The sequence below is a fragment of the Synchiropus splendidus genome, chromosome 7, assembly GCF_027744825.2.
Source record: "Synchiropus splendidus isolate RoL2022-P1 chromosome 7, RoL_Sspl_1.0, whole genome shotgun sequence".
NCBI classification, from domain to species: Eukaryota; Metazoa; Chordata; class Actinopteri; order Syngnathiformes; family Callionymidae; genus Synchiropus; species Synchiropus splendidus.
In genome coordinates, this window is record NC_071340.1 from 23047098 (window position 1) to 23071128 (window position 24031).

General features: G+C 46.1%; 1 protein-coding gene across 10 annotated transcripts in view; it reads left to right on the forward strand.

The window, feature by feature from the left end:
- fbrsl1 (fibrosin-like 1) overlaps positions 1 to 24031 on the forward strand; it is a 326042-nt gene that overhangs the window by 187813 nt on the left and 114198 nt on the right. For all 10 annotated transcript variants that reach the window (XM_053871994.1, XM_053871995.1, XM_053872000.1 and 7 more), the window contains one exon: positions 12182 to 12211. In XM_053871994.1, coding sequence (XP_053727969.1) covers positions 12182 to 12211 — 30 coding nt within the window. The remainder of the gene's footprint in view (positions 1 to 12181; positions 12212 to 24031) is intronic.

The window sequence follows — 24031 nt, forward strand, 5'->3', positions numbered from 1 at the left end:
TGAGTCCCAGCGAAACTGCTGTAGCTTGCACCTTCACTGCCTCGCCCTCTTCCTGTTCGCGTTCTCAGAAAACATCAATAATTTGATGCGGAGAACGGAAACTGAATGTATTTCTCACACTGTCAGTGCTGCCTTTTTCTTTTTTTCGTTGCAACGTGTGGTTCGTTTCATCAAGACTGCAGACACGGGAAGACACTTGCTTGTGCTTTACTTATTTCACATTTGGCAGCCTCAGTTCAGTGTCAATGTCAGCCGACGTATAGAGCAAACACAAAGAGCCGCGTTCATACAAAGTGGTGTTGAATTCCTTTTCATGCTTGTGCTGTCTGCAATTCAACCTGAGACGTGAACAAGACGGTCAGCCGTCCTCACACTCTCATGATTGGACATAGATGTGGGCCCAAATTCAACTCTGACTGTGACCAATTTCTGTAATGGGTAAGCACAAAGTTAAAAGGTCTGTTTTTCCATGAGCTCCGTGACCAGGAAGAATGTATTTCCCTGGATCTTTCCAAGCACAGACAGGAGAAAGTGTTGTATTTATTTGCCAATGAAGATCGATCTGATGCTTATTTTGGCGGGGGGTGCGGGAACAAAGCCATCTATTGACCAAAAGTGTCTTGTGACTGACAACATTTTTCTCGTGCTTATACTTTGAGGCTTGTTATGAATTCACAGTAGGTCAAATTGGATTAAAAACAGTGGATCATCCAATAAAATTTTGGCTCATAAATGTTTTACTCTAAGTGGTTAGTAGTCTTCATCAAGAACCAGTCAAATCCAAGCCATAAGCCCAAATATTGCGACGTCACTTCACACAATGTGTTTTTGATTTTATGATGGTGTGTCATTTTTTTTGCACTTTTATTCATGCCATTACGTTTTATTACAGCCCCAGCAGTGGTGTGTCATATTTAGCTGTCAGTGTTAAGCTGTTGGCATCCATGAACACTTTTTCAGTGACAAGTAGAAGGGATCAGATAAGTTTTGATCGATCCTTAAGATGGTCGTAAAAGTGGTATCAACGCATTCCCCCCTTAAAACAGTCCAGTCCATTCAAAGCTCTTGTTTGTACTTCAAACTACTGCAAAGAATATCCACGCATCCAAGTCAACACTCTGACCATTGAAGTGTGACACAAATGAGTGTTCAGTGATGGTGGATAGTAAATGAAAGACGTAGTACCTTATCGACCCGTTCAGATTTGTAAACGGCGATGATGTTGTGATGACGTTAGCTTTTTGGAAACGCTAGTATGGCAACAGTTCAGTTCTATCCACGGCACAAAAGCCACCATTTTTTCCAAAAAAAAAGCTCCACTTTAGTTTACCGAAAAGGTTTCAGAACGTCAGCCCAATTCCAAGAATGATTGTTCTGACAAACCGACTACACCGACTTATTTCATACTAAAAACCTTGGTCTGGAGCTCAACTCTTTGCTGATGACGTCCACAATGGATGGATCTGCAGTTGCCTATTTCAGCACCTTCTCCCCTCCTTCGACTCCTCTCTCTCTCCCTCACTACGAATGAGAAATGAGACAAATGAGTCCGCAAACATCACGGTCCACGGAGGCTCCTCTTTCTGCCCCCTACTGTACAGTAGATGACAGTAACTTTGACGGCTATGATTCAAGTTTTGTTGAACTCTCTTTGACTCCACGTCCTGAACTAATTCTTATCTGGCGTGAATATCTTCACACTTTTCAGTTCATCTGTCGCAATCGCAGGATGTCTGCTGATCTAATATTCACCTCCTGTGAGTGCAACATTTACCACAGGTGAAAACTCCAAGTATCGACTACACCTCCGGTCTGACGCCCATGGCGAATGTGAACCTGTAGAAATGACTCTTTTAAGCCTTGTTCACTCTACCATGGCATATGCAGTGTGTCTAAGTGTCTAAGTACGGTAATTCTAAAATAGTTTTTGGAGCATAAAGCAAGCAGCCTTTCACAGCTCGATCACTCTGAAGCGCTCTTGCATTGTACTCTTGTACTTCACATTACATTATACAAGTTTAAAGGTACAGTTAGCGCAGGGTGGAAGTTAATCTGTTTCCATGAAGACTCTATGAGTGGTGATGTCATCGTGTTACTTTGAGTGGAAGCTGAATAACGTCCTCTAAAGCAGTGAAGACCGGCGCACATGTTCTGACTCTGGTGACCTCAAACCTGGTCGCTGGCTAACAGCTGTTTTTTTCCTGCCAATTTTTCTGCAAGGCAATGAGAAAATTAGCTGAGCTGGTGCGGCCCCTCAGCACCCTGATGTAGCGCACATTAAGCAGGGTGACCGGACTCGCACAAGATTGATGACTGTGGTCCGACCCACTGCTCTCTGCATCCTGAGCACGAGTCCTTGCTCGCAAAAGTTGTAGGTCACAGGTTAAATTCATAACGTCCAACACATGCAGAGGGGTTTGCTAACCGAGCTGTTAGCAACTCCATTCATAAATATCCATTTGACCACTCTTAACTAAATGTATTTGTATTTGTTCACACTCTCTATTTCAATCTCTCTGTGCCCGGAGAGGACTCAGGATGTGACGGGAGTAAAACACCAATGACTTTCATTTTGACGGTTTTCCTCATCAGGATGAATAGCTTGCTTTCTTTGTTCCTTCCTTTGTGTACCAGACCTTCGACGACCAAAAACTCCAGCACACAAGGCACGGACTCTTTCTCTATTCTTCAGTTGTCGCTCTCTAAACTTGTTACTTTGGACCTGCATATATATATATATATATTGATTTATCAATAGCATGTGATAACTTGTTTTGCATTTGAAATATCGTTGATAACAATGAGCTCAGCCAGACTGCAGGTGGCAGTAGCCTTCGGGTAATAGTGCAACACACACACTAAGTCCGGCTCGGGGGCCATATGAGGGCCTGAATTCATGCGGCCCTCGTCCAGCCAGCACAAAACTACAGGAGAAATTGAACGTTGTTCATTCATTCATTACAATTTGAATTTGAAATATGTCACATTTTTATGTCTGTTTTCCTTCCCTATTCATATTAAAAATTATACTGAAATGTTTAATTGAATTAGTTTATTTTAATGATTAATGGGTGTTTTTGTCTAAAATAAATAAAAGCTAATGAAACAGTATACATTCATATCATATTTACACTTTTCCCCCAAAGTTCTGTTATCAAGATATTCACTACTATTGAAGATCTTCCAGTATTTATGATTTATATGGAGTGTCTTTCAATAAAATGTATGCAAAACTATGTGTATAATCAAGTAACATATTTAAGCGTAATACAAGGTGTGGTTCAACTTTCAACCTCATATAATAATGTGGCCTCTTCGGGAATTTATTTGCTACAATCTATACTGTAGGAGGACAAGAGCGGGTGCTTGCGTTGCTTCTGCAGTTTCAGCACCACAGAGAGCAACAAGCGTTGACAAGATTTGAGGGTGACGGTGAATTGGACCCTGTTTCTCATCCTCTCAACAGCATTTACCTGAATTTCTCTGAAGTCCGTCATCACTTTTTGAAACAAACGCCTGAGGAAGGTCAATGTTTCCTCCTCCAATGGTCGAAAGTAATGAAAATGTAATAGTTCATCTGCGACTTCAGTAACAGGAATCAGATAAACACTTTGAGTATTATGTTTCACCCACTGAAAGTGCACAGTAGAACATCAAAATCAGTGAACTGTCATATGTTTCTTCATCCAACATCCATTCAACACCAAAGTACGTCGCCTGCCACTCCAGGTAGCTGGGATAGACTCTTGCCCATGTTCAATAACAAGTGAAATTTATGTATGAACGATCGATCAATAAGGCGTTGAAGTACTCAACAAGGCTAATTTTCGCTTTCTGCTGCATCTGTGTTTTCAACCGCACCGAGGGGACGAGGCGTCAGCATGTTTCTAATCTCTCCTCGCTGCTTTGCTCTTTTTCTCTCTGTCTGCCCCCAACGACCTTTGTGTTTACCCCAAATCCCCCTCTGTAACAGGGAACGTTCATTCGTCTGCCATGTTTAAACTGCAGCCAGGATTAACTTGGCTCAAGACGTAATGCACATGCACAGTCACCCCGCTTGCCTGTTTCCAGGCGGCGCCTCGGCCGGCGGCTCCTTGAGCCTCCCCTCTCTTCGCCGTTTATCCTTCCTCCCCACCGCGTCCTCATTCTCGCCCGAAATTAATTGAGTTCTCATTTTATGCGGCGAAAGCTCACAGGAGGGCTGTGAAGAGAGAGTGGGGGAGAGAATGAGAGTCAAGTCAGTGGCAGAAGCCTTGAGGGCGGAGAGCTCTCGCAGGAGGCAGCCGCCGGTATCCGGAGGGACGCCGAGACCCCTCTGCTGAGACTTATATCTTCATCCTCACAGCGGCGCCTCTTCAACACTTGAGGGTAGAAACCAGCGGTGGGGACAAGGTGATTTCTTTTTTTTTGGTTTTAATCCATCACCAACCCAGGGGAGCGTGCCACCTAATTTGTTCCTTTTGTCTCAGTGAAGCTGAGACATTGACAAAATACCTGCTCTTCTTACACACAGAGAGACTTCCAAGAGCTTGGTAAAGGACGACGACCGTCCAGGGATTCGGTGTCATCATCAGAGCGTCGATATCTTCTCCTTAAGTTAAAGAAGTAGCGTGTCTCTTCCCTGTTTTCAAGTAAATAGACTGTTGAGGTCCACATCCGTGGGGCACTTGCTGCCATCATGATCAGATGGGGTGGTTTGTTGTTTCTGCACAACATTTTCCTGAAGATTCACTTCAATATCACAAATCCACATCCGCAAATTCTGCTCGAGCCTTTAATGCCCAAGAATTCGCCTGCTCACCAGCCATGTGACTCGTCGTGAGTCCCACCTATTTTGCTTTCCTTTGGTCTTCCCCCAAGTCAGTATAGAAAGACTTGGATTTCATGCATTTTGACTGACTACTTAGAGGAAATAAGGAGAAAGAAATATGTTCAATAGGGCCCTCTAGGGCCCTCCAGTCCTCAGGCAGTCGTCTCTTGATTCTTCCAAGGACGAGGACTTAAACATATGGAGATTCTAGTAACTTTAGCCCATAGCTGTGGTACCGACGTGGGCCATTAATGGGGGAGGCTGTGATGGTGTTTGCCCTTGCTTTTTACTTGGACACAGTAGCTCCAGATCTGACTCCGAATGTGGGCGGTCCCTTGAGTGCACGTTCCTTCTCTCATCTCCAATGTACATTGGTACATGAGTGGCAAAGGCTGTTTGTTGTGGAGACCATTAAAGAGTTTGTGTTATGAATAATAGTTTCTGTAAAGCACTTTATGTGCCGTGAAAAGCACTGTATAAATCCATGCCATTATTATTATTATTATGATTTTAGCAAATGGATTTTGGATCCATTGTTGTTGCCGGAGTCTGAGGAAGGGAAGCAGTCACCCCAATTTTGCCTTGGATTTCACTTGGTCTAATGGCACCATAGTACCTCTCTCTGTGCTCTATTGATGGTGGCACCGGGACTGAAGTGTATCATCATTTGAGGTGCTGTTAAGTGAGACCAAGTGAGTCAGAGTCAAAGGAGCCCAATCTTTCTTTTACGTGGCCCGCAGCACCAAGACATGGTGGGAAGGTGAAACACCCTGTGACAGAAAGTCCACTTGAAAATAGTCGCCGTTGGCTGAACTTAGTTATTCATATGGCATCAATAGGAAACAGTTTGAGTTTCCTCCGCAGGGTGGCTGGGTGCACCCTTAGAGGTAGGGTGAGGAGTTCAGTCATCCGGGAGGAGCTCGGGGTGGAGCCGCTGCTCCTCCACATCGAGAGGAACCAGCTGAGGTGGCTCGGGCATCTGATCCGGATGCCCCCTGGACGCCTCCCTGGGGAGGTGTTCCGGGTAATGTCGTACCGGGAGGAGACCCTGGGGAAGACCCAGGACTCGCTGGAGAGATGATGTCTCCGGTCTGGCCTGGGAACGCCTCGGGATCCCCCGGGAAGAGCTGGAGGAGGTTTGCGTGGACCGGGAAGTTTGGGCTTCCTTGCTCCAAATGCTGCCTCCGCGACCCCGGATAAGTGGCAGAAGAAGGTGAAGGTGAAGGTGAGGAAACAACATTCCCAATGCACAAGCTTCCACCGATGTCAATGCCATGTGATGGCGCCGTTGAAGGTAAACTATTTTGTAATATCAAACATGTCTCTCTTGAAATTATCATTGTAAAGCTAAGTACCTCAGCGGGTCAATCCCAGTCAGGAGATCAAGTGTTTGATCAGCCACTTCACAGCGGCACAGACGTGACTCTCAAAGGTTCCTTGACTATGTTGAATATGCTCATTTCAGCTTGCATTTGAGGCGTTATGCTGGAGGTCTGAGTGGTGGTCGCTGACTTCACTTCACTTTTCTATCTGCGATGAGGTTGCATCATTGTCTACAGCGCAGTGTGTGCTTTGCTTTGTGGAATGTTGAAGGTTGCATGCGTCTTCAGTGTCCAACCTTGGCCTGAACCCCCTCAATAATGAAGCGTTACAACGTCTTCCTTTGCAATATTCATGGAGGGCCGGATCAGGTCTGCAGCAGTCTTAAGTTGCTGTAAGTTGAGATAAACACTTGCTGAGCTGCTGCAGCCAGTCGCCCACCTCTCTCCGTCAATGTCAACTGCCTGAGCACTCAATAATTCAAGTGTGGCGGTAATGAGCCCCCCCCCAGGCCCCGTCCCCCAGGAGCCTCCCCACTGAGCCGCTACTCTAATGTAGTTATAGCTGGTGTCAGCCTCCAAATCAATTACATTTCTATCTGATGGCGATGTAATTGGGCTTGATTGAGTTTTTGGCATGTCTGATGAATACGTGATTCCCAAACACCAGCCAGTCAAAACAGGAAGCTCCATCAGATGGAGCTGCGTTTCAGATGGATTGGATCCATCTGTGTGAATTACTGTATGACACTCATCGTGTTTTAGAAATGCCACTTGGAAGCAAAGGCGTAAAACTGAAACCAGCTGTATACGTTGGATGCTCACTCTGTACTGCAGCGCGTCTTTAGATCCTACTTCTTCTTCTTCTCTTTTTTCTTTGGCCTTCTCCCTTCAGTGGTGGCCACAGCGGATCATCCTCCTCCATCTCACCCTGTCCTCTGCTTCCTCTTCTCTCAAACCTACAAACCTCATGTCCTCCTTCACCACCTCCATCAATCTCCTCTTTGGCCTTCCTCTCCACCTTCTGCCTGGCAGTTCCAACCTCAACATCTTCTACTTCTCCTCCTCCTCCTCCTCCTTCTCCTTCTTCGTTCTCTTTGGCCTTCTCCCTTCAGGGGTGGCCACAGCGGATCATCTTCCTCCATCTCCCCCTGTCCTCTGCTTCCTCTTCTCTCAAACCTACAAACCTCATGTCCTCCTTCACCACATCCATCAATCTCCTCTTTGGCCTTCCTCTCCACCTTCTGCCTGGCAGTTCCAACCTCAAAATCTTCTACTTCTCCTTCTCCTTCTCCTCCTCCTCCTCCTCCTCCTCCACCTCATCCTCCTTCTTCTACTTCTTCTCCTCCTCCTCCTCCTCCTTCTCCTTCTCCTTCTTCTTCGTTCTCTTTGGCCTTCTCCCTTCAGTGGTGGCCACAGTGGATCATCTTCCTCCATCTCACCCTGTCCTCTGCTTCCTCTTCTCTCAAACCTACAAACCTCATGTCCTCCTTCACCACCTCCATCAATCTCCTCTTTGGCCTTCCTCTCCACCTTCTGCCTGGCACTTCCAACCTCAACATCTTCATCTACCAATGTCCTGGCTCTCCCTCCTCTGTACATGTCCAAACCATCTCCATCTAGCCTCTCTGACTTGGTCTCCTAAACACCTGAGCTGTCCCTCTGATCTACTGCTTCCTGATCCTATCCATCCTGCTCACCCCAGAGAGAACCTTGTGAGTGACAAAGTCTCTAACTTTAGCTATAAACCTCAGTCTCCATCAAATGCTGTTCATTGTGAGCTCTTTTGTCGTATAGTCGTATATAAAATCCATGCTGTGAACAGTCAATTGAATTCATGGTCCTTGCTGGATGCTGTTTAAAATGAATTGTTTCATTGTTCCTGCTGTGGCCACCAGGGCACATCCTAGTGTATGTAGGTTAGTAAATAAAGTGGAAGTGGAAAATCCAGTTTGCATGCGAACAGAATTAGCTTCACCACAATTTTCTGAATGGACATAGTTAATATTTTTACATGGCGAATATTGTCTTGTTGAGCTTTATTACGGGCTTCCCCTTTAGCGTACTGCAGCTAAAGGCAAAATAACTTGCTGTTGGAGTCAGGATGGAGTCAAGAGATCGACTCCCGGCGTTAGAAGGGCGCAGCACTGGAGGTAGTCTGGCCTCTCCACGCTTGATGTCATGGCCAAGATCCGTGATCAGAAGGGGAAGTCCAGGATCATATATCATGTCAGTAAATGTATACAGCAGATCTTTGTTTGATGGCAGTCAAACTAAAGCCTCTTGGGAGAGGCTGAAATGATACGACACTGGCTGACAAACATGTTTGTTTACTAAGCTGTCCATAGTTGACCTTACATGCAAATCCTCTCTGTGGCTCCAACTCAGCCTCACCACCCAAACATGGATCCGCTGTCCCATCGTTGATCAAATGCCCTTGCTTTCCTTAGCGTTAATAACGTGCTGGGTTGAAAACAACCTATTGAATGAAAAAGTTTTGACACGTTAGTCTTGGTGGGTCATGCTAGATAGATATACAGGTAGATAACGTTGACCGTTGAAGGGCCAAGCTTGGCCCCCAGACCTAGGTTTTGTTTATGTTGTGACACATTAGATGGCACATTTCAGATTCCGCAACGTATCAGGTTTAAACTTGAGTCGTGAGTTGGTAGTTGTCATTAAAGTCGCGATCAGTCGTTCAGCTAGCTGGTTGACCCCTAGACTGGTGTGATCTGCAGGGTGTTGAGCCAAGTCTAGATAAAAACTCCTGGGAAAAAGCTGCGAGTTTAATAACTGAACTCGGAGGAAACCGACAATCGTGTCCCGACGCTGTGAATTTATTGCGACTTATGTCCCTGAAGCATGTTGTGTGAGGAGACTTGTTGCCCTCATTTTGATTTCCCTTTCGGATAACACCAACCATTTATGAACTTTCTGCCTCTAAAGTCCAAAGTTCTATTGTATTTTCCTTTGGGCTCTTGACTTATTCCATCTTAATCTCCCATCATAAGAGCACGCTCGTCTCTGTGGCACGCCGTCTGCAGCGCTAACAGCCTTCCATTTGTGCAGTGGGGAAGCCGTCGGCTGCACATCCACACTCTTGCCTTTCATTTATGGCTTCTAGAAATGGATGTTTTACTGCCTTCATTAAGGCATGCAGCAGTCAGCGCCGTGTTTTCCCTCTGAAGTTTAGCTCCATGAACCTCGCCATTAGAGGACATTATGGCCCCAGATTTCAGGGCACAGTGGAGCACTGTATAATTTGATTAGTGTTATTAATCAAATGGAATAGCGCTCCTTCCCCCCCCCCCGCCTCCTGTTTTCGCCCTTCCTCTTCCCTTTTCTCTCCTTTGACGCAGCAGCTCAGTCGCTCCTGCTGCTGCCCCGTCAAACCGACACCAGGCCTCACACCTTCCTTTTTCAAAACAATGATTTACCGCCCTTTTTTTTTTCCCCCCCTGACCCCTCTCTTAGTCCGGGACATAAATCAATTGAGATGAAAGTTCCGTAATTGTGCTTGCTGGGAGGGATTTCAGCAAAATTGTGCTATGAATTTTTTAAAGGGTATTTTTACGAGCTCTTCGACGAGACCGCGGCGTCGATGGAAGGTGAGGCCACAAGGATTTATGGAGACCAGATTCTTCATTACTAAAGTAATTTTCCTGTAAATGATAGTGCAGTACCCCAGAGGTGGGGGGTGGGGGGGTGGGGGGGCTCGGTCTGGGAGAGCACAAACCTGCTTAAGCTTCGGCGAAGAGTGAGCAGCTCAGAGCCCCAATATCATCCCAGTCAAGCTCCATTTCTTCACTCCTTATCTGCCGACTGTGTTTTTATAATTCATGGTAATTGATAGCAGGATCATTTCAACCACCGCTGCACAGGTTCTGCACACGGTGGTATGATGCATACAGTACATTGGATGAGAGATGTAAGAGTGTAAGAGTTCATACAAGGCTTATGACGCTGTGCCACCATCGTACTTGGGGAGGGGGAACTTCACAACTTCACCATCTGCATGGCATTTCATATAAGTTAGGCCTGAAAATGTGTTGCGCAAAAAGTTGGAGTATGAAAGTGAAAGCTTGTTTTTCTGTGTATCACAACTGAAGATTTTTGATGAGAAAAAATCCATGCTATGCTATGTAGCAAGTAGAAAGTACTTAGTAATATTAAAATAGCATATTCCTCATTGAACAAAAATATAGCGGTACCTTGTTTCTCAACCACAATCCATCCCAGCCGGCCGTTTGAGAAGCGAATTGTTGGAAATCTGAATCCATTTTTCCCATTACAATGAATGGAAAAAGAAAGAATGCGTTCCAAGCCTTAAAATAGTCTTTTGTAGGAGTGAATGTAGAGTGTCTGCTGCAGGTGGCTGTTCCTCTATGTGTGTGGCCGCTGCATGTGGGAGGGGTTGCCGAGTGAGTGAGGTCTCTCCAGAAGTGAAGAGGTGCCCGGTGCGTGTCCAGCTCTGAATGTGCGCTTCTGTGCAGTTTGGCTGTGACAAAGTCATAAACCAAGTCACGCTCTGTCCCAGACTGGCCTCATCCCTGTCCCAGCTCCAGCCCACAACAGGACATCAAACCCTGGAGTGAGCGCTCCAGCACCTCCCCTGTGACACTCTACCACGGTCCAGTGTGGAGACAGGAAAGGTTTTACACCTCAGTATGAAGAAGAAACAGTCAGTAAATGTAGCTAACGGGACACGTCTGCATACAGAGGCTGCGTTATACGCAATAACAAAGCGCCTCGTGGGTCAGATGATTGGTCTGCGCGTTATGTTTTTCTGGCTTTTTTCGGGGGCGTTCGAGTTCTGGATTTTCATTTGAAATCAGAAGCAAAAAAATCTCAGAATTTTTGTTCGAATTCCGAGACATTCCGAGACGACGAAAACCGAGGCACCACTGTATTTGCAACTACACACTAAGATACTTGCAGCATCATATAGTATTGTAAAATACTATATACTCTTTAATAATAGTCATCAAGAGTCAAGGTTTTACGTTGTCACTTCCCTTTTAGCATGAATGAGATTATAAAATGATGCTGTCTATACACAGCCGTACTGAACTATGCTATGAAGTATATTGTGATAACAATCATTTAGATACAAATATAATACGTAGCTCTTACGGGTTTCCTCTGGATACTCCAGTCATCTACTACAGTCCAACGGTCCATTAGTCAATGGTCCGTAGGTGTGACTGTACTGTTTGTTTGTCTCTGTAACTGGCCAGCCTTCATTCTCTCCAGTGCTTTGTAATACTGTCCTTTTTGAGTACTTTGATTTTACCTTCACCTGCCTAGCCCGTCTTTCAAAAAAAATACCATCTTTGGTGTAATCCTTTTCAGCAATTTTACATTCCATATTATGGAGAATGGATCCAGAGAATGGATGTATATATATATATATATATATATAAAGTGAGATTTTAAGATTTCCAACACAACAACGATTGTCCCCAGTGGACTCTTCCTTTTAGGGAAGACTGTAAAGGGACATGGGGTACGCTCAGCTGTTGATATGGAACTAGTCTTTCGTGCTCCATCATGCCATATGACATTGACTCGGGTCTCATCTGTCCCTCTGTAGGACAAGTGCCCAGAAACAGTCAACCCAAACAATTGTGTGGAAGGTGTGTAAACATGCTAAACAATGGAGGCTTGCAGTTCAACTGTTGCGTGTCTGGAACTAACTTTTTTCAGTGTGTCATTGTTGTCATTTAATGGTCATTAAGGCAAATTGACCACAAAATGATGCTGCGAACAGTGAAACGGTCAGATGAAAAAATAGAAATATTACATAGAAAAATCGCCGCTCAGTCCTGTGAGCGAATGAAGGCTCTGCTTCAGCCACAGTCATTCCAGTGTATTGCCCGGTTCATTTCATGAAAACTCCCAGTTGTTTACGCTCTTTATTTCTTCTTTATTTCTTAAGCTGCATTTCACAGGATTTATGTGCAATTTTTTAAAGGCATACCGCAGTTTTCTTCCTCATGCAAACGCTCATCCGGCCCCTATGTCTCACGTCTCGCCTCCCCTTCTTTTTCAGGTGCAGCCAGCAGCAGTAGCTGTTCTCAAGGTGAGTGTGTCCACGATGCCAAGTCTCATTCGGTTTCCTGCCTGCCTTCCACTCAATTTTACAGCTCAGTAGTTTGAGAAGCAGAGGGGGTAAATGTGCGGCGGGAAGGGGAACTAGATAGATGAAAGATGGAGAAAGAGGAAAACCAAATTATTGTGCACCCGGTTACAGATAGAAGTGGATCTCATTTCAAGCACATGAACAAACTGGCTACAATTAGTCACCTCTCACCGGGTCAGGCCCGAGACTCACTTGAACGCCACATATAGGTGTGGAATAAGAGTATACCAGGTGTTTCAATACCAATTTTATACTGTATATACGTGGCTGGCTCTTCACTCCCTTCTTAGCTGGAGATTGTAAAGAGGAATGTGCCACTGAGAAACTGTTAACCGAGTGCTGCACTGGAGTGTGTGTCTCCTTCACTGGTTAAAACAGCGTCATGCGACAAATGAGAATTGAAACGTGTCATTCATATGCAGTAGTTGCTCGATCACCTGTGCTGGATGGTGGTGCGGGAAAATGAGCTGATCGTGGAAGCGGCGGCCGAAAGTTAACTGGAATTTTGTGGAGTGTCCTTGAATTTTCTTTGTTTTTTTTCATCCGGTTTTTGATATGAGTAACATATGTATTTGAGAGTTCTGGGTGCTGGAAAAGGCATAATATTTTTAATCGTTTCTCCTAAACTGTTTGTCGTAAAAATTGTAAATGACAAAAACACACGTCATACGTGACGACACGGAGGTGCTCCTGAGTTTACACATGCTTCGCTCAAAGAATTGACAAAGTCAAAGGTTTATGACAACAACGAACTCCAGAACCAACATGGCGACTGTGGACGTATTGATAATGTAGCTCTTGCACAAGAGGCGGTGGATGGTGAAGCTGTTCAACATACTGTGACTAGAGAACGGACAGTTTGCGCCATTGTCGTGTCTTCTTTGTGTCTCAGAGCTACATATCAGGTTGAAACAACAACACTGCCCCCCATGGTTTCCAGTGGTACTGCTCCATTTGATCCGTATCTGGAAACGTGCAGAAACATGGGCGGCAGAGCACGGACGGAAGGCTACGTCTGGATCCGGATCCGCATGGAACTTTGATCATAAATGGACCTTAAGATAAAGGAAATGCAACCAGTGAGGTGTTTAACATGTATGCAAAGGTTTATTTAACAAGTGCAGGGAAACAGCAGGCTAATGCAGCAGAGCAACACATGGAATTCAGGGCTTTGTTTGACGCTTTTGGTCAACGGCAATGGAAAGACTAATTCCAAGATGGTTTATCTGTTGGTCCTTCCTGGATATCTGAAGACTGCATGCGCTCTGTTGTGCCCCTCTCAGTCAGTTCGGGTCAACCCCCTGACCAAGATAAGCTCCCGAGCTTCAGCCAACACATGTCCAAGAACAAAAGTGAAGCATGACTAAGGTGGGTGGTGCGTAGAGGATCAGGGAGTGGACCGAAGAGAAAAGTTTGTCCAGGGCTCTTTGCTGAGACGCAGCGTGACCAATTGAGGTGAAGTGGATGAATGAGGCCATTCACTGTGCGTAATGAAAGAGCTCCTGCCGGGCTCTGAATGAGGGTGGGCCCATCTGCACCACATAGGCGTGCTCAAACCAGTGACCTCGAAAATTACCCTGGAAGCACTTTAGGACAGTCACCCCAGCAACAAGCCGGACTTCATATGGAAACCAGGGGCTTCAATCGGAGCCTTGACAGGACGGTTTTTTTAAGGGTTTGTGTGAAATCGAGTGTAAGACCCCCCCCTCCCCCCCTTGCTTCTCACGGTGTCCATCTATCTTGACACAACAACTTGTTTGTCTTGGCTACAAACACCTTTGCTCTCACTGGGGAATTATAGTATCTTCAGCAAAAACTTTTGCAACAACGTCACGTTTTTTAAAAGACGTAGTTTAGACGTTACGGGTATTTACAAAGAAGCGTAAAGATCTGGTTTATTGGTTTGGATCAGTGACATTTGCCCATATAGATTGGATCTCGATAAGCCAGAGGCACGCAGGTCATTGAAGTTCTCTTCCCATCTCCGTTTCCGCGCGGAACTTTTGACAGCGTGAAATGACAATCCGCCCCTGCATACATCTCCCACGTCAAAAAGTAATGAGACTGTGCTGCTGGAAATATCACTACAAAGCGTCAGGCCTGCACTCGGGTCTGACTGCACCTTCAAACAGTGTTGCCTGCCAGCGCTGCTGCCTGCCGCAACAGAAAGGAACAAAAACAATCAGAATCAAAGCCAGTGAAACGGCGAGGGAAGCTCCCCGCGCCGAGACAAACGAACACACCAGGGTGTTTCATCCTGAGAGTGATTAGCCAAGCGAAACATTTAAAGACCCGGCATTGGAGAGTCTTCCTCAAACGCAAGATTTCCATTGAGAAGTGGTGGTGAGATGCTTCTTGCTGGGAAGTGCCACTGATCTACCCTCTAATTGTGGTGTCGCTGACAAGCCTGGTGTGGCGGGCTGATTTTTAAGCACAGCTTTCTTCCCTCTTGTTCCTGCCACTGTCACGTTGACGAACAAAGGCAGCTGGGAACACAAAGGAGAAAAACTTTCATTTTTCCGACCATTTGCTACTTTGTTCGTCAATCTAATTAAATACGTTCTATGTTGGGCAGAACTGCTGCGCGTGTTTTATATGCAGAGTTTAGTCGGGGATGTGTGAAACTAACCACCAAGTTATGTTTTCCCTGTTCTTCAAATGATTCCTCTGATCAAGAAAGCTGCCGCGTGTCATTCCTGACGCATTGGTCGTAATCTAGCTGGAGGAATAGGAAGCTTGCTTTGGCACTGTACATGCTATTGTTGACCATGTGCTGTTTCTGTTGACCGTGACGTGTCATCTAGAAATGATGTTAAGTATGTCTGAGCTCCAAATATGTCTGGTTGTTGTGTGGTCAGTAAGAACCAGGATTCTACCCATGGACCAAGTCAGGCCGGGCCAACCATCATGCGGCTCCAAATGAGCCGCTGAACTGGCTGCCATTTTGGTCAAATTGCGATTAAGATGACTTGAAGACTTTGACCTGCGTTTAACTTTCAAACATGACAATAAACAAAGCCCTCCCCGGCTTGGAGCACGTTCAATGCCGATGTGAGTCGCGGTCCTAAGACTTGGACCGTCAACAGATCCACGGTCAACATGACTCACATGACTCAGTTCCACGTTTGACTTTGACATTTCCTAAACTAAAGGTCTGGCATGTGTTCCACCTGTGATTCACTGTTGATGGTGGTGAAGTCCGTTGAATTCAGTGGAGTGAAGATGGAGACGCTCCATTCTGGAGGACCGGACACAGACCGGGGGCCACGTTATTGGTGGTGTGAGCCACGTAACATAATAATATAAGTAAAATAAATGGCGCACACATTTCCATCACTTGATATTTCGAGGAGGATCACAGTAAAATGTATGAATTTTAAAAAGTACACGCAGAGACGTACGCCGGACGTGAACCAACAACCTGGTGACACACAGAGATGAGCTCTAACCGCTATACTGAGTCACGTGACCAGCTGTTCAGGTGAAGCCTCACAGCCTGACATGTTCAGCAACACAGTAAAACCACGTGGCTCTTGGCCTCTGACTGGTTGGCCAGACCTGGACTCAGTAAACCATTCAGTTTTCACTAAAGTAGAAGTCTTTCCGACCCGGTTTACCAGCTGAATAAGCAGTGACATGACAGCAGGTCAAGAGACTGTGGGGCAGAAATGAAAACAGGAATCTATACCTTTCCCATAGGTGCCAATAGAATGTGAGGGGACAAGTAGATGGCTGAATGTTGGGCAGAATGTGAGCGGTAGAAAGGCGGGAGTAAAGTGAGAGCATGGCTCATAAAAATCACAGTTATAACAACATTAATTGATGCTGCTGAGCACCATATGCGGCGCCATATGGGCACGCAGCCCTCGAGGCCGGCTTATAATAGACAGCCCGCAGTGGTGCACACAACTTGGCACATTTACAAACAAGGGACGTCCCATTAATATCAGCCACACACGCCGCGCTGCAGACAGCAGGGGATGGGGACGTGGAGATGGGGAGGGAGATGCACGGAGGTGACAAAGTTACCTGCTCTCCTCGGTTGGTGTTCAGAAGCTCATATATTAGCTTTGTCAAATTGAGCATATAGGAACGTGGAAACACTGGCCCGCTGTCATGGGTACTTAATTACAGTGTGGAGGGCCCCTCTCTTCTGGGGCGACCAGACCTCCCACTGTCAGCCCAAATGTCACTCCAGTCACAGACAACGGTGCCAGGCATTACACCCAGCACCCTCCAGCAGGTGGGGCGACATCTTGAAAACTGGCCAGCTGCCTCCAACCTCCACTCTTGTTTACCGCCACTGGCCCTTCTCATGCGCTTGATATGTAGAACTCGTGAAATTCCTTAAAATGTAGGCATGATCAGATTAATATGGAAAATTCCTACGATGCTACTGGAGATTTTCTCACTGATAGACAGATGCACATTACGTATCATGACGTCCACGATGACTTTTGTCCTCTTTGAAGCAGCAAAAAAAAGGCTGGAGAGAAAGAAGCATGCGCAACTATCTGAATTAACTGTAAATGTTTGGCTGCTGAAAGCTCTTGAAAGCAGCGTCATGTGATATAAAATAAAGGCCAATTGTGCAACACTGATATGAAGTATCCGTCACACTCATGCTTTGTTTTCAAGCGAACCAAGCCTACACGGTTTACATTCTCCCGGTTCGGTTCTGCTGGCTTTCATCCTCAGAGCAATCCATTAGCGCCTTTGTTCCTTGTCTGGTGGTTCTGACATCTCAGAGCATAGAAGACCAGCGCGGTGCTGAACCAGCGTTCTACTTCAAAAGTTGTTTTTTGTTTGTCATAGGCACTTGACTCTCACACTTTCCAGTCTGGACTCGCTCATGTCCTGACAGAATGACATCAGTTCTCAGAAGTCTATTGGCAGACATGGAAAGTGCAGACAGACAAGTGTAGTTTTACATATATTTCCACACATTTTGCTCGTAAAAATATTGTTGTAAATTATTATTAATACTTGAGTAAATAGGATTGGGATTAGCATTAATATAATTGTGGTATTGCAGTGTGAAATGCATCAAGAGACAGCTCCAAAAGTGATGTTCTTGTTGTGTATAGAGCTCCACTTTGGTACTGTAGAAGCATGCTGCACGATAAAGTAGAGATTGGACTCGATGGAGAATGATGAATACTTTGTAATGAATCACAAGCCCTCAGTATTTTTCAGTGTCTGATACCAGAATGATCAAATGTAGGTTAGATCCGCTCACATCAGCTCCAACCTTGCGGTGGAAGTGCTCCAGCGATGAGCCAAGTGCTTGACAGAACCTTTTTTTGTGCTTCTGTCCTGAATACTTTTCAACTCAAAGTTTCCATCCATCAGCGTGAGCTCATGCAGCTCCCTGCCTTCATCATGGATGTTCTGGTGATGACATCTCTGTGTAATGTGGAGCACCTGGAATCCGAGCACTGAGAAACGTTCCCTGTGGAAGAAAGCTTCAATGTGAAGTATCTGTTATTTGTAGTCCAAGGCCTATTTGAAAGACATCATCAGTTTGTGTGTTCTGTTCTTCTGTACATTCTGGTGAGGATTGAGGTCAGCGCTGAACGTTCTTTTGCGTCAATGATCTGAGTTTTGATGAATGCCCACCTCCTAATGCGGACTTTTTATTTTGGCTTTGCACTTATCGCATGATATCGACTTACATTCTTCGATTTTACAAAGACTGTTTTCTCATGATGACGAATGCAGTTATTGAGATTTGCAGAAATCATGTTGTCATTCTGGTCACCAGATGATGTGATTTCTTTCTATGTGAAAACTATCTGCCGCAACAAGATAGTCATTCGAGATAAAAATGATAAATCCGCGGTCGTTTTTTGTGCGTCCCAACCATATGTCAACAATCGCAAAAAATAGTAACAAAAATACTAACAAATGAACTTGGCGACAAAAAATATTCCTCTCATTTACAACCATAATTTCTTGGAAGAAAACTGAAATGGGGTGTTTTCCACGCAAATCTCTTAAAAGGTGACTGATCCACCAAGTGACTAGCAGCTTGTTATAGTTAGGTGTGAGTGGATCTTTACGCTCTTTCTAAATCCCAGCCCTGAGGAAGAGGAAAATATCGGCGCCATGAAAAATTGATTCTCAAAAGCTGGACTCAATATTGTTTTTCTTTGTTCAGTTATAGTCTTTCATGTTCAGTGAAATATGACTGAAATTTGAGTTTTCTTTTTCCAAAATGATGAAATTATTTTGGCCTTGTTTTATATGACAAGTGAATTATTTTGTTCGTAGTGCTGTTTTTATCCATCTATTCCACATACTCTGGTCTTTCATGTCCAAGTGCGCTTTACATGTATCCCCAGTCTTCATTTCCTCCTCGCATCTGATCTCTCCGACAACCGGGCCGCTTGCCTTCATCGCCTCGCATGGCCTGGATGTACATGTTCCTGTTTTGTGTGAGCTCCTTTTCACTCCTGTCATGTCCACAGCGGGGAGCGGGGAGGAGAGAACCTCAAGGAATGGAGCTGTCAGCCGTTCTGTTGAATTTCATAGAATGTGAAGCGAAACAAGAAGAGTGTACAGCTGTTTCCTCCTCGACGTAGACGGAGGGAGATGAAGAGCAACCCAGAGAAAAGAGAGGAAGAGGGAGAGCGGGATGAGGCTCTGCGCTCTGTGATGTAGCTGCAGCTCTAGGTCAAACGCTGACAGTGTTCTGTGTTCATCTTTGTCTCGTCTCCCCAGTGCTCCACTAAATTATTCACCGCCTGAAGAAGTGGCTGTCTCCTCCCTCCATCGCGCCTCCATCACTCCACGTAGCTCCCCCTCCTTTCCACGGCGAGTCCTTCCTCTGTCATGTGATGGCTTGTTCCAGAGGCGACGAACAGAAGTTTCCCCCTGCAAGCTGGTTAATCACCCCACCCAGCACTCGCTCACGTCCCATCAACCAGCAGCCCCTCATGACTGAGTCCTTCTCATCTCGCACTCCTGTCTCCTGGTTGGAGAAGCGAAGACAGCCGCTCCTTTGTTAACACAGGAGCAGCTGTTAGCATCTGCTGCACAGTCGCTCCTGCTGCCTCTGCGTCTTGCTGATGGATCCACTTCCTTATTCCATAGGATCTTCCACAGAGGTTTGGCAGCGAGTGTTGCCTCCGCTATTTCCATACTACTTGTCGGTTAAAACCTCTGAAGTTGCGAAAGTTCCAGACTGATTCATGAGGATAGCAGTGCCGCTGAAGGGGCGCAGACACCCACCTCCTTGGCAACACAGACCCAGTTACCTGGGGGTAAGTCAGACATCCCAAAAGAGTAGAGTGCAGTATGTACACTCCCCTGACCTCAGAACAAAACAGCAGACTGGCTTATCGGTCTATTCTCAATCACGTGACGTCTCGCGGACCTCACAAATCTGCGGGAGCGCCTGTCCCCATCCTGGGAAAACTCATGTTGACCACCTGCCTTTCGGCAACCTCTTGGCAACCAATGCCAACAGGCCTTCACCGAGACAGATCCGCTGCATATTGGGACTTGCTAACGCACAGAACATGTGCCCCCTCAGAGGACAGTCGCTTCTAAATCTGTTTCATCCCCACCATAATGTTCGATCAGAGCAACGCAGTAGCAGGCGGTACAAGAAGGGGGTAGGGTAGCAACGCTTGGGCCCCCTCCTCTCCCAGCCGCTTGCCCCTGAACCCTCCCTCGTGCGAATGCTGTCACCTAGTATGAATGCTCCCCCTGGCCCGATGACAAGTCTAGCGTGAAACGCTTGGCTGCCCCCTTAAATTAGCAGTAGAGCCCCCCGGCGGCACATGCTTCTCATGACCAGCACACAGTGGGCTGCTGCCAGATTCTTTTCATGATGGCTGTGGTCTGCCAGCCCCATGATACCACCTCCGTCTCCCTTCCCTCTGTCTTCTCATCCCTCGTGCACCGGCCACAGCTCAGTAAATAGAACCAGGGCTCCTCATCCGAGTCTCCACTGAGGAAGCAAGGCCCTGTGCAAATGGTATATGATGGCGTGTGTGTGTGCAACTGTGAATTTGCAAACACGCCGGCTGTGTGCGCACATCATGCATGTTGGCGCGACAGGATTAGTGACAGAGATGTAGTGGAGGGAGAGTGTGAGAGAGCAAGTTAGAGGCGTAAAGAGAGTAAGAAGGAGTGAAAGAGGAGGGGTAGCAGTACAGAGTGATGCCTGGAGGCTCAATCTGTTCCTCACTGAGCTACATCAGTGTTGGAGACGGCAGCTTGGGCCGCGGGGAAGCCTCCACTCGCTCCATCAAACTGTCAGGCAGCCAGCAGAGCTGCACAGGGAGACTCTCGGCTGCCCCCGGGGCCAGTTCAAGTCAACATCCCATTTCCTTGCCTCCTCGCCTAATTTCTCCGATGCCCCAGCTTAAATTTCCAATGCCTTGTGTCTCCCGCTGCAGCTCAGCAGAACTGGTCCTGGGGCCATGTCAAAACACTGCCAGGCGCTGAGGGCTGTGCATGCACAGTCGCATGTGTGCGATCACCTCTGAAGGGGACGCGGCAAGCCGGCTAAAGTCACATGGTCAGGAGAGGCAACAAGAAGCTGAAGGGAGGTGAAACAGAAAGTAAAATCAGTGGGTTTTTTTTTTTTTCCTTGCCCTATTTTTTTCTGCAACTGCTATATTCATACGCAGTTGTGTATTCCCAGTCGCTCCTGCTTCCCGGCACTTTCCGTCTTTCTCTGAGCTAATAAATGCTCCCTGATACCTCGTGCATCTGCCATCTCTGTGTTGTTTTTCCCTCGCCAAACCGCTCTGAGGATCACACCAGCCGGCTTCCTCGCCCCCACCGTGAGCGTGGAGGGATTTCCAGATGGAAATGACAAGTTCGTCATTTCATTTACCAAAAAGAAAGCGAAAACTTTTCCCTGCTGCAAATACCACCAATCTGTTAATGCGTTCTCTGTCCGTCTTCCTGTGCGACCGCGGCACGTGAGCTCTGCCAGGTCTCAGTGGTGTTTACATGGACCCTGGGTGATGTTGGCGTCTGCTTGGTTTGGACACAGCTCAGGATTCTATCTTTCCTCACCCTGGTGTGATTTACTTTGCCCCACAGGCCCTTCCTCTAAGAGTGCCGGCTCCATACCAGACCTCACTGAGCTTCTGACTGTTGCAGAGAGCATTTCATCCAGTTGCGCTCTCACTTTTATATTCTGTGTGTTCTCTTTCAACGGGCCTCTGTGAAGGAAGCGGTTGCTGAAGCCAATGTTGTGTTTGCGCAGCGAGTTCTGAGGTCCCCAGCTCAAATATGTTTTTTACGCCAGGTCCTGTCTGGGCCTGCTCTACGGGTCGATATCGTTTCTTCCCCGTAGAGCTCGGTTTTCCTTCACCCCGATTCCCCTCTGAGCCCACGTAATCTCTTGGATCAATGCTTTCTTAATCCAGAGGTTCTTGGCCGACCCGCCGTCATCAGCAGGATTCCTGATGTGAGGTCAAGGGTCACATCTCTGGATGGATTTCCTCCGCTTGCCAAATCGCTTTGCTCTGTGCTGCTCTCAATGGCGTGATGTTTGCTTCTGAACTGAATCTATGAAGTCTGACGCCATGTTGGTCGTATTCGCTGTGAATGTGGAACGAATGAGCTGTGCCTTCCACTTCTCTACTTCTTCATGTGTTTAGTCAGACCAACCTAATAAACAATTTCAGTTTAGTAAGGTGAGCTGCAAAGTCTTATTTAATATGCTGTACATTTGTTGAACTAGTGTTTGCGCTTGGAGGAGACTAAATGAGCAGGAACGCAGTCGTAGAAACTGAATGGGAACCTTGCGTGTCAAGCTTGTTATACATCAGTTTTCCATTAGGAAAGGTCTCGGGGGCAGCAGCCGATCCAAAGAGACCCAGACCTGTCTCTCCCCAGAAAGCTCCTGCAGTGCATCTCTGGCAAATATTGAGGGAATGACTGAGAGACTTGGTTCTGCCAGCGTGTCCAGGGTCTGCCACAGGCACAAACTTGGTTGGACATTCCTGGAGTACCTGAGCGCGGAGGCACCCCAAAACTTCGCCTATGTCCTTCTCAATGGAAGACTAAGGTCAGCATCCTGCTTTGAGCCAAAGCTTGTAGCTGTGAGCCCATCTTTTTCTCTGTGACTCAAGAGGTCATCTTGAGGTACTTGAAGCACTCGTGATGTTAGTGGTTTTTCTTACAATGGTATTTGGTGGATGTTTTCGTTTTCTCAAATGTATATAGTCTGTGTAAGGTTTTCTCTTAGTGTGGATGTTTCATTCAGATCAATGTTTAAAGCACAGTACGTTCTGTCAACACAGGTTGTTGTTTAGCTTTGTTTCATGTTATGTCACCTTAAACTTAACTATTGTAAATTGTGATAAGAACAAATATATATACCAAGTTTTCTCATTTCATTCTCATACATAACAATAGCATTGAAAGTTTAAAATTCTCACCCCGTTGTCAGTATTTCCCTTTGGTTTTCACATTTCTATTTCTTCAGCTGGTTTGGGCTAAAGAGATGGTTAGCATGGTTAGCCGAGCACATGCGTGTCTCTTGAAGGTATCATGGATGAGTTCAGAAAGAAGTGTAATATTAGAAGCAAACTTTTATCTTTTATCTTCAAACTGAGATCCAACAAGAACTTCAGTCAAATGTATATCAAAGAATCGTTTCTGGTTCTGTAGCTATGTAGGTTATGCTAACATAGTAAAGCGAGGCTGCTCTGTATCATTGCTGTAAGGTTGTGAACACCAAGAACGCCATCGAGTTGGTTGGTCAGATCAGGTCCAAACCAGCAGCGCTTTGGTTCTGCAGCACCTCAGAAGAGGAGACTCTCAATCATCGGAACAATTTAGTCCAAAAATGTTGCTGGCTTCAAACAATTTATGTTCACTGCAACTTGACCGCTGCAGCTTGTTTGGTGCCACGTAGACTTTCCTGCAGCTTCCTGGTGAATAATTCAACAGCTGAGAGAAGGTGTGAACTTCTACCTCAAATCCAAAGAGACCCCGCGATACCCTGCTGTCTGAAACCTGGCGGGTGGTTCGCCACTGCATCAAATCTCTCATTCTTCGCCCCAATCAGAGCGTCCGGTGCGCCTCCCTTCCTCATCCGAGCATCGGCGGGAGGGAAATTGCTGGTGGAAATTGGTGTTGTTCCAGTGGTCGTAGACACCTCGTCGCTCCTCGATTATCTAAATGGAGCGCTTCCCTCTGTGTGATCTCACTCGAGTTTTTCACTCGGACGATAAACCTGTCCTTGGACACACATATTCAACATTCAAGCAGTTTATTTGATCAAAAAGAACTTGCAGGATTCTCGTCTCTGCTTTTATTCCCATGGCAGAAGGATTTTTTTTTTGTTGAAAAAGCAGCTTCTCCCTGCTTCACAAGGCTTTTTGTCTCCTCACAAGGTTTCACTTTGAAAGGATCATCTTTTTCATACGAGTTATGCTAATGCTGTTTCATGAACAGTTATTTACTGATAATCACAGCCATATTTTCTGAGAAAAACAAAAGGTTTGTTGTGATTGAACTGGTGATGATACAGTTGTAATTGCAGAATTATTATAGATTCCGTTCGAGCGACCTTGTGGTCACTTCAGTCTGGACTGAGGTCAAAGAGTAGCCGACTCTGTTGCTCAAGCTTTGCACTCGTGGGTCACATGGCGCCTTTATGCAATAGCTGCCGAAATGTATTTGTGAAAAATGACAACAACAACATGGAGGGCCAGTTTCAGAGGTGAAGGTTGAGAATGTTGTGTCCCGATGTGGGCGTTCAACCTTCAGAAATGAGTCTGAATT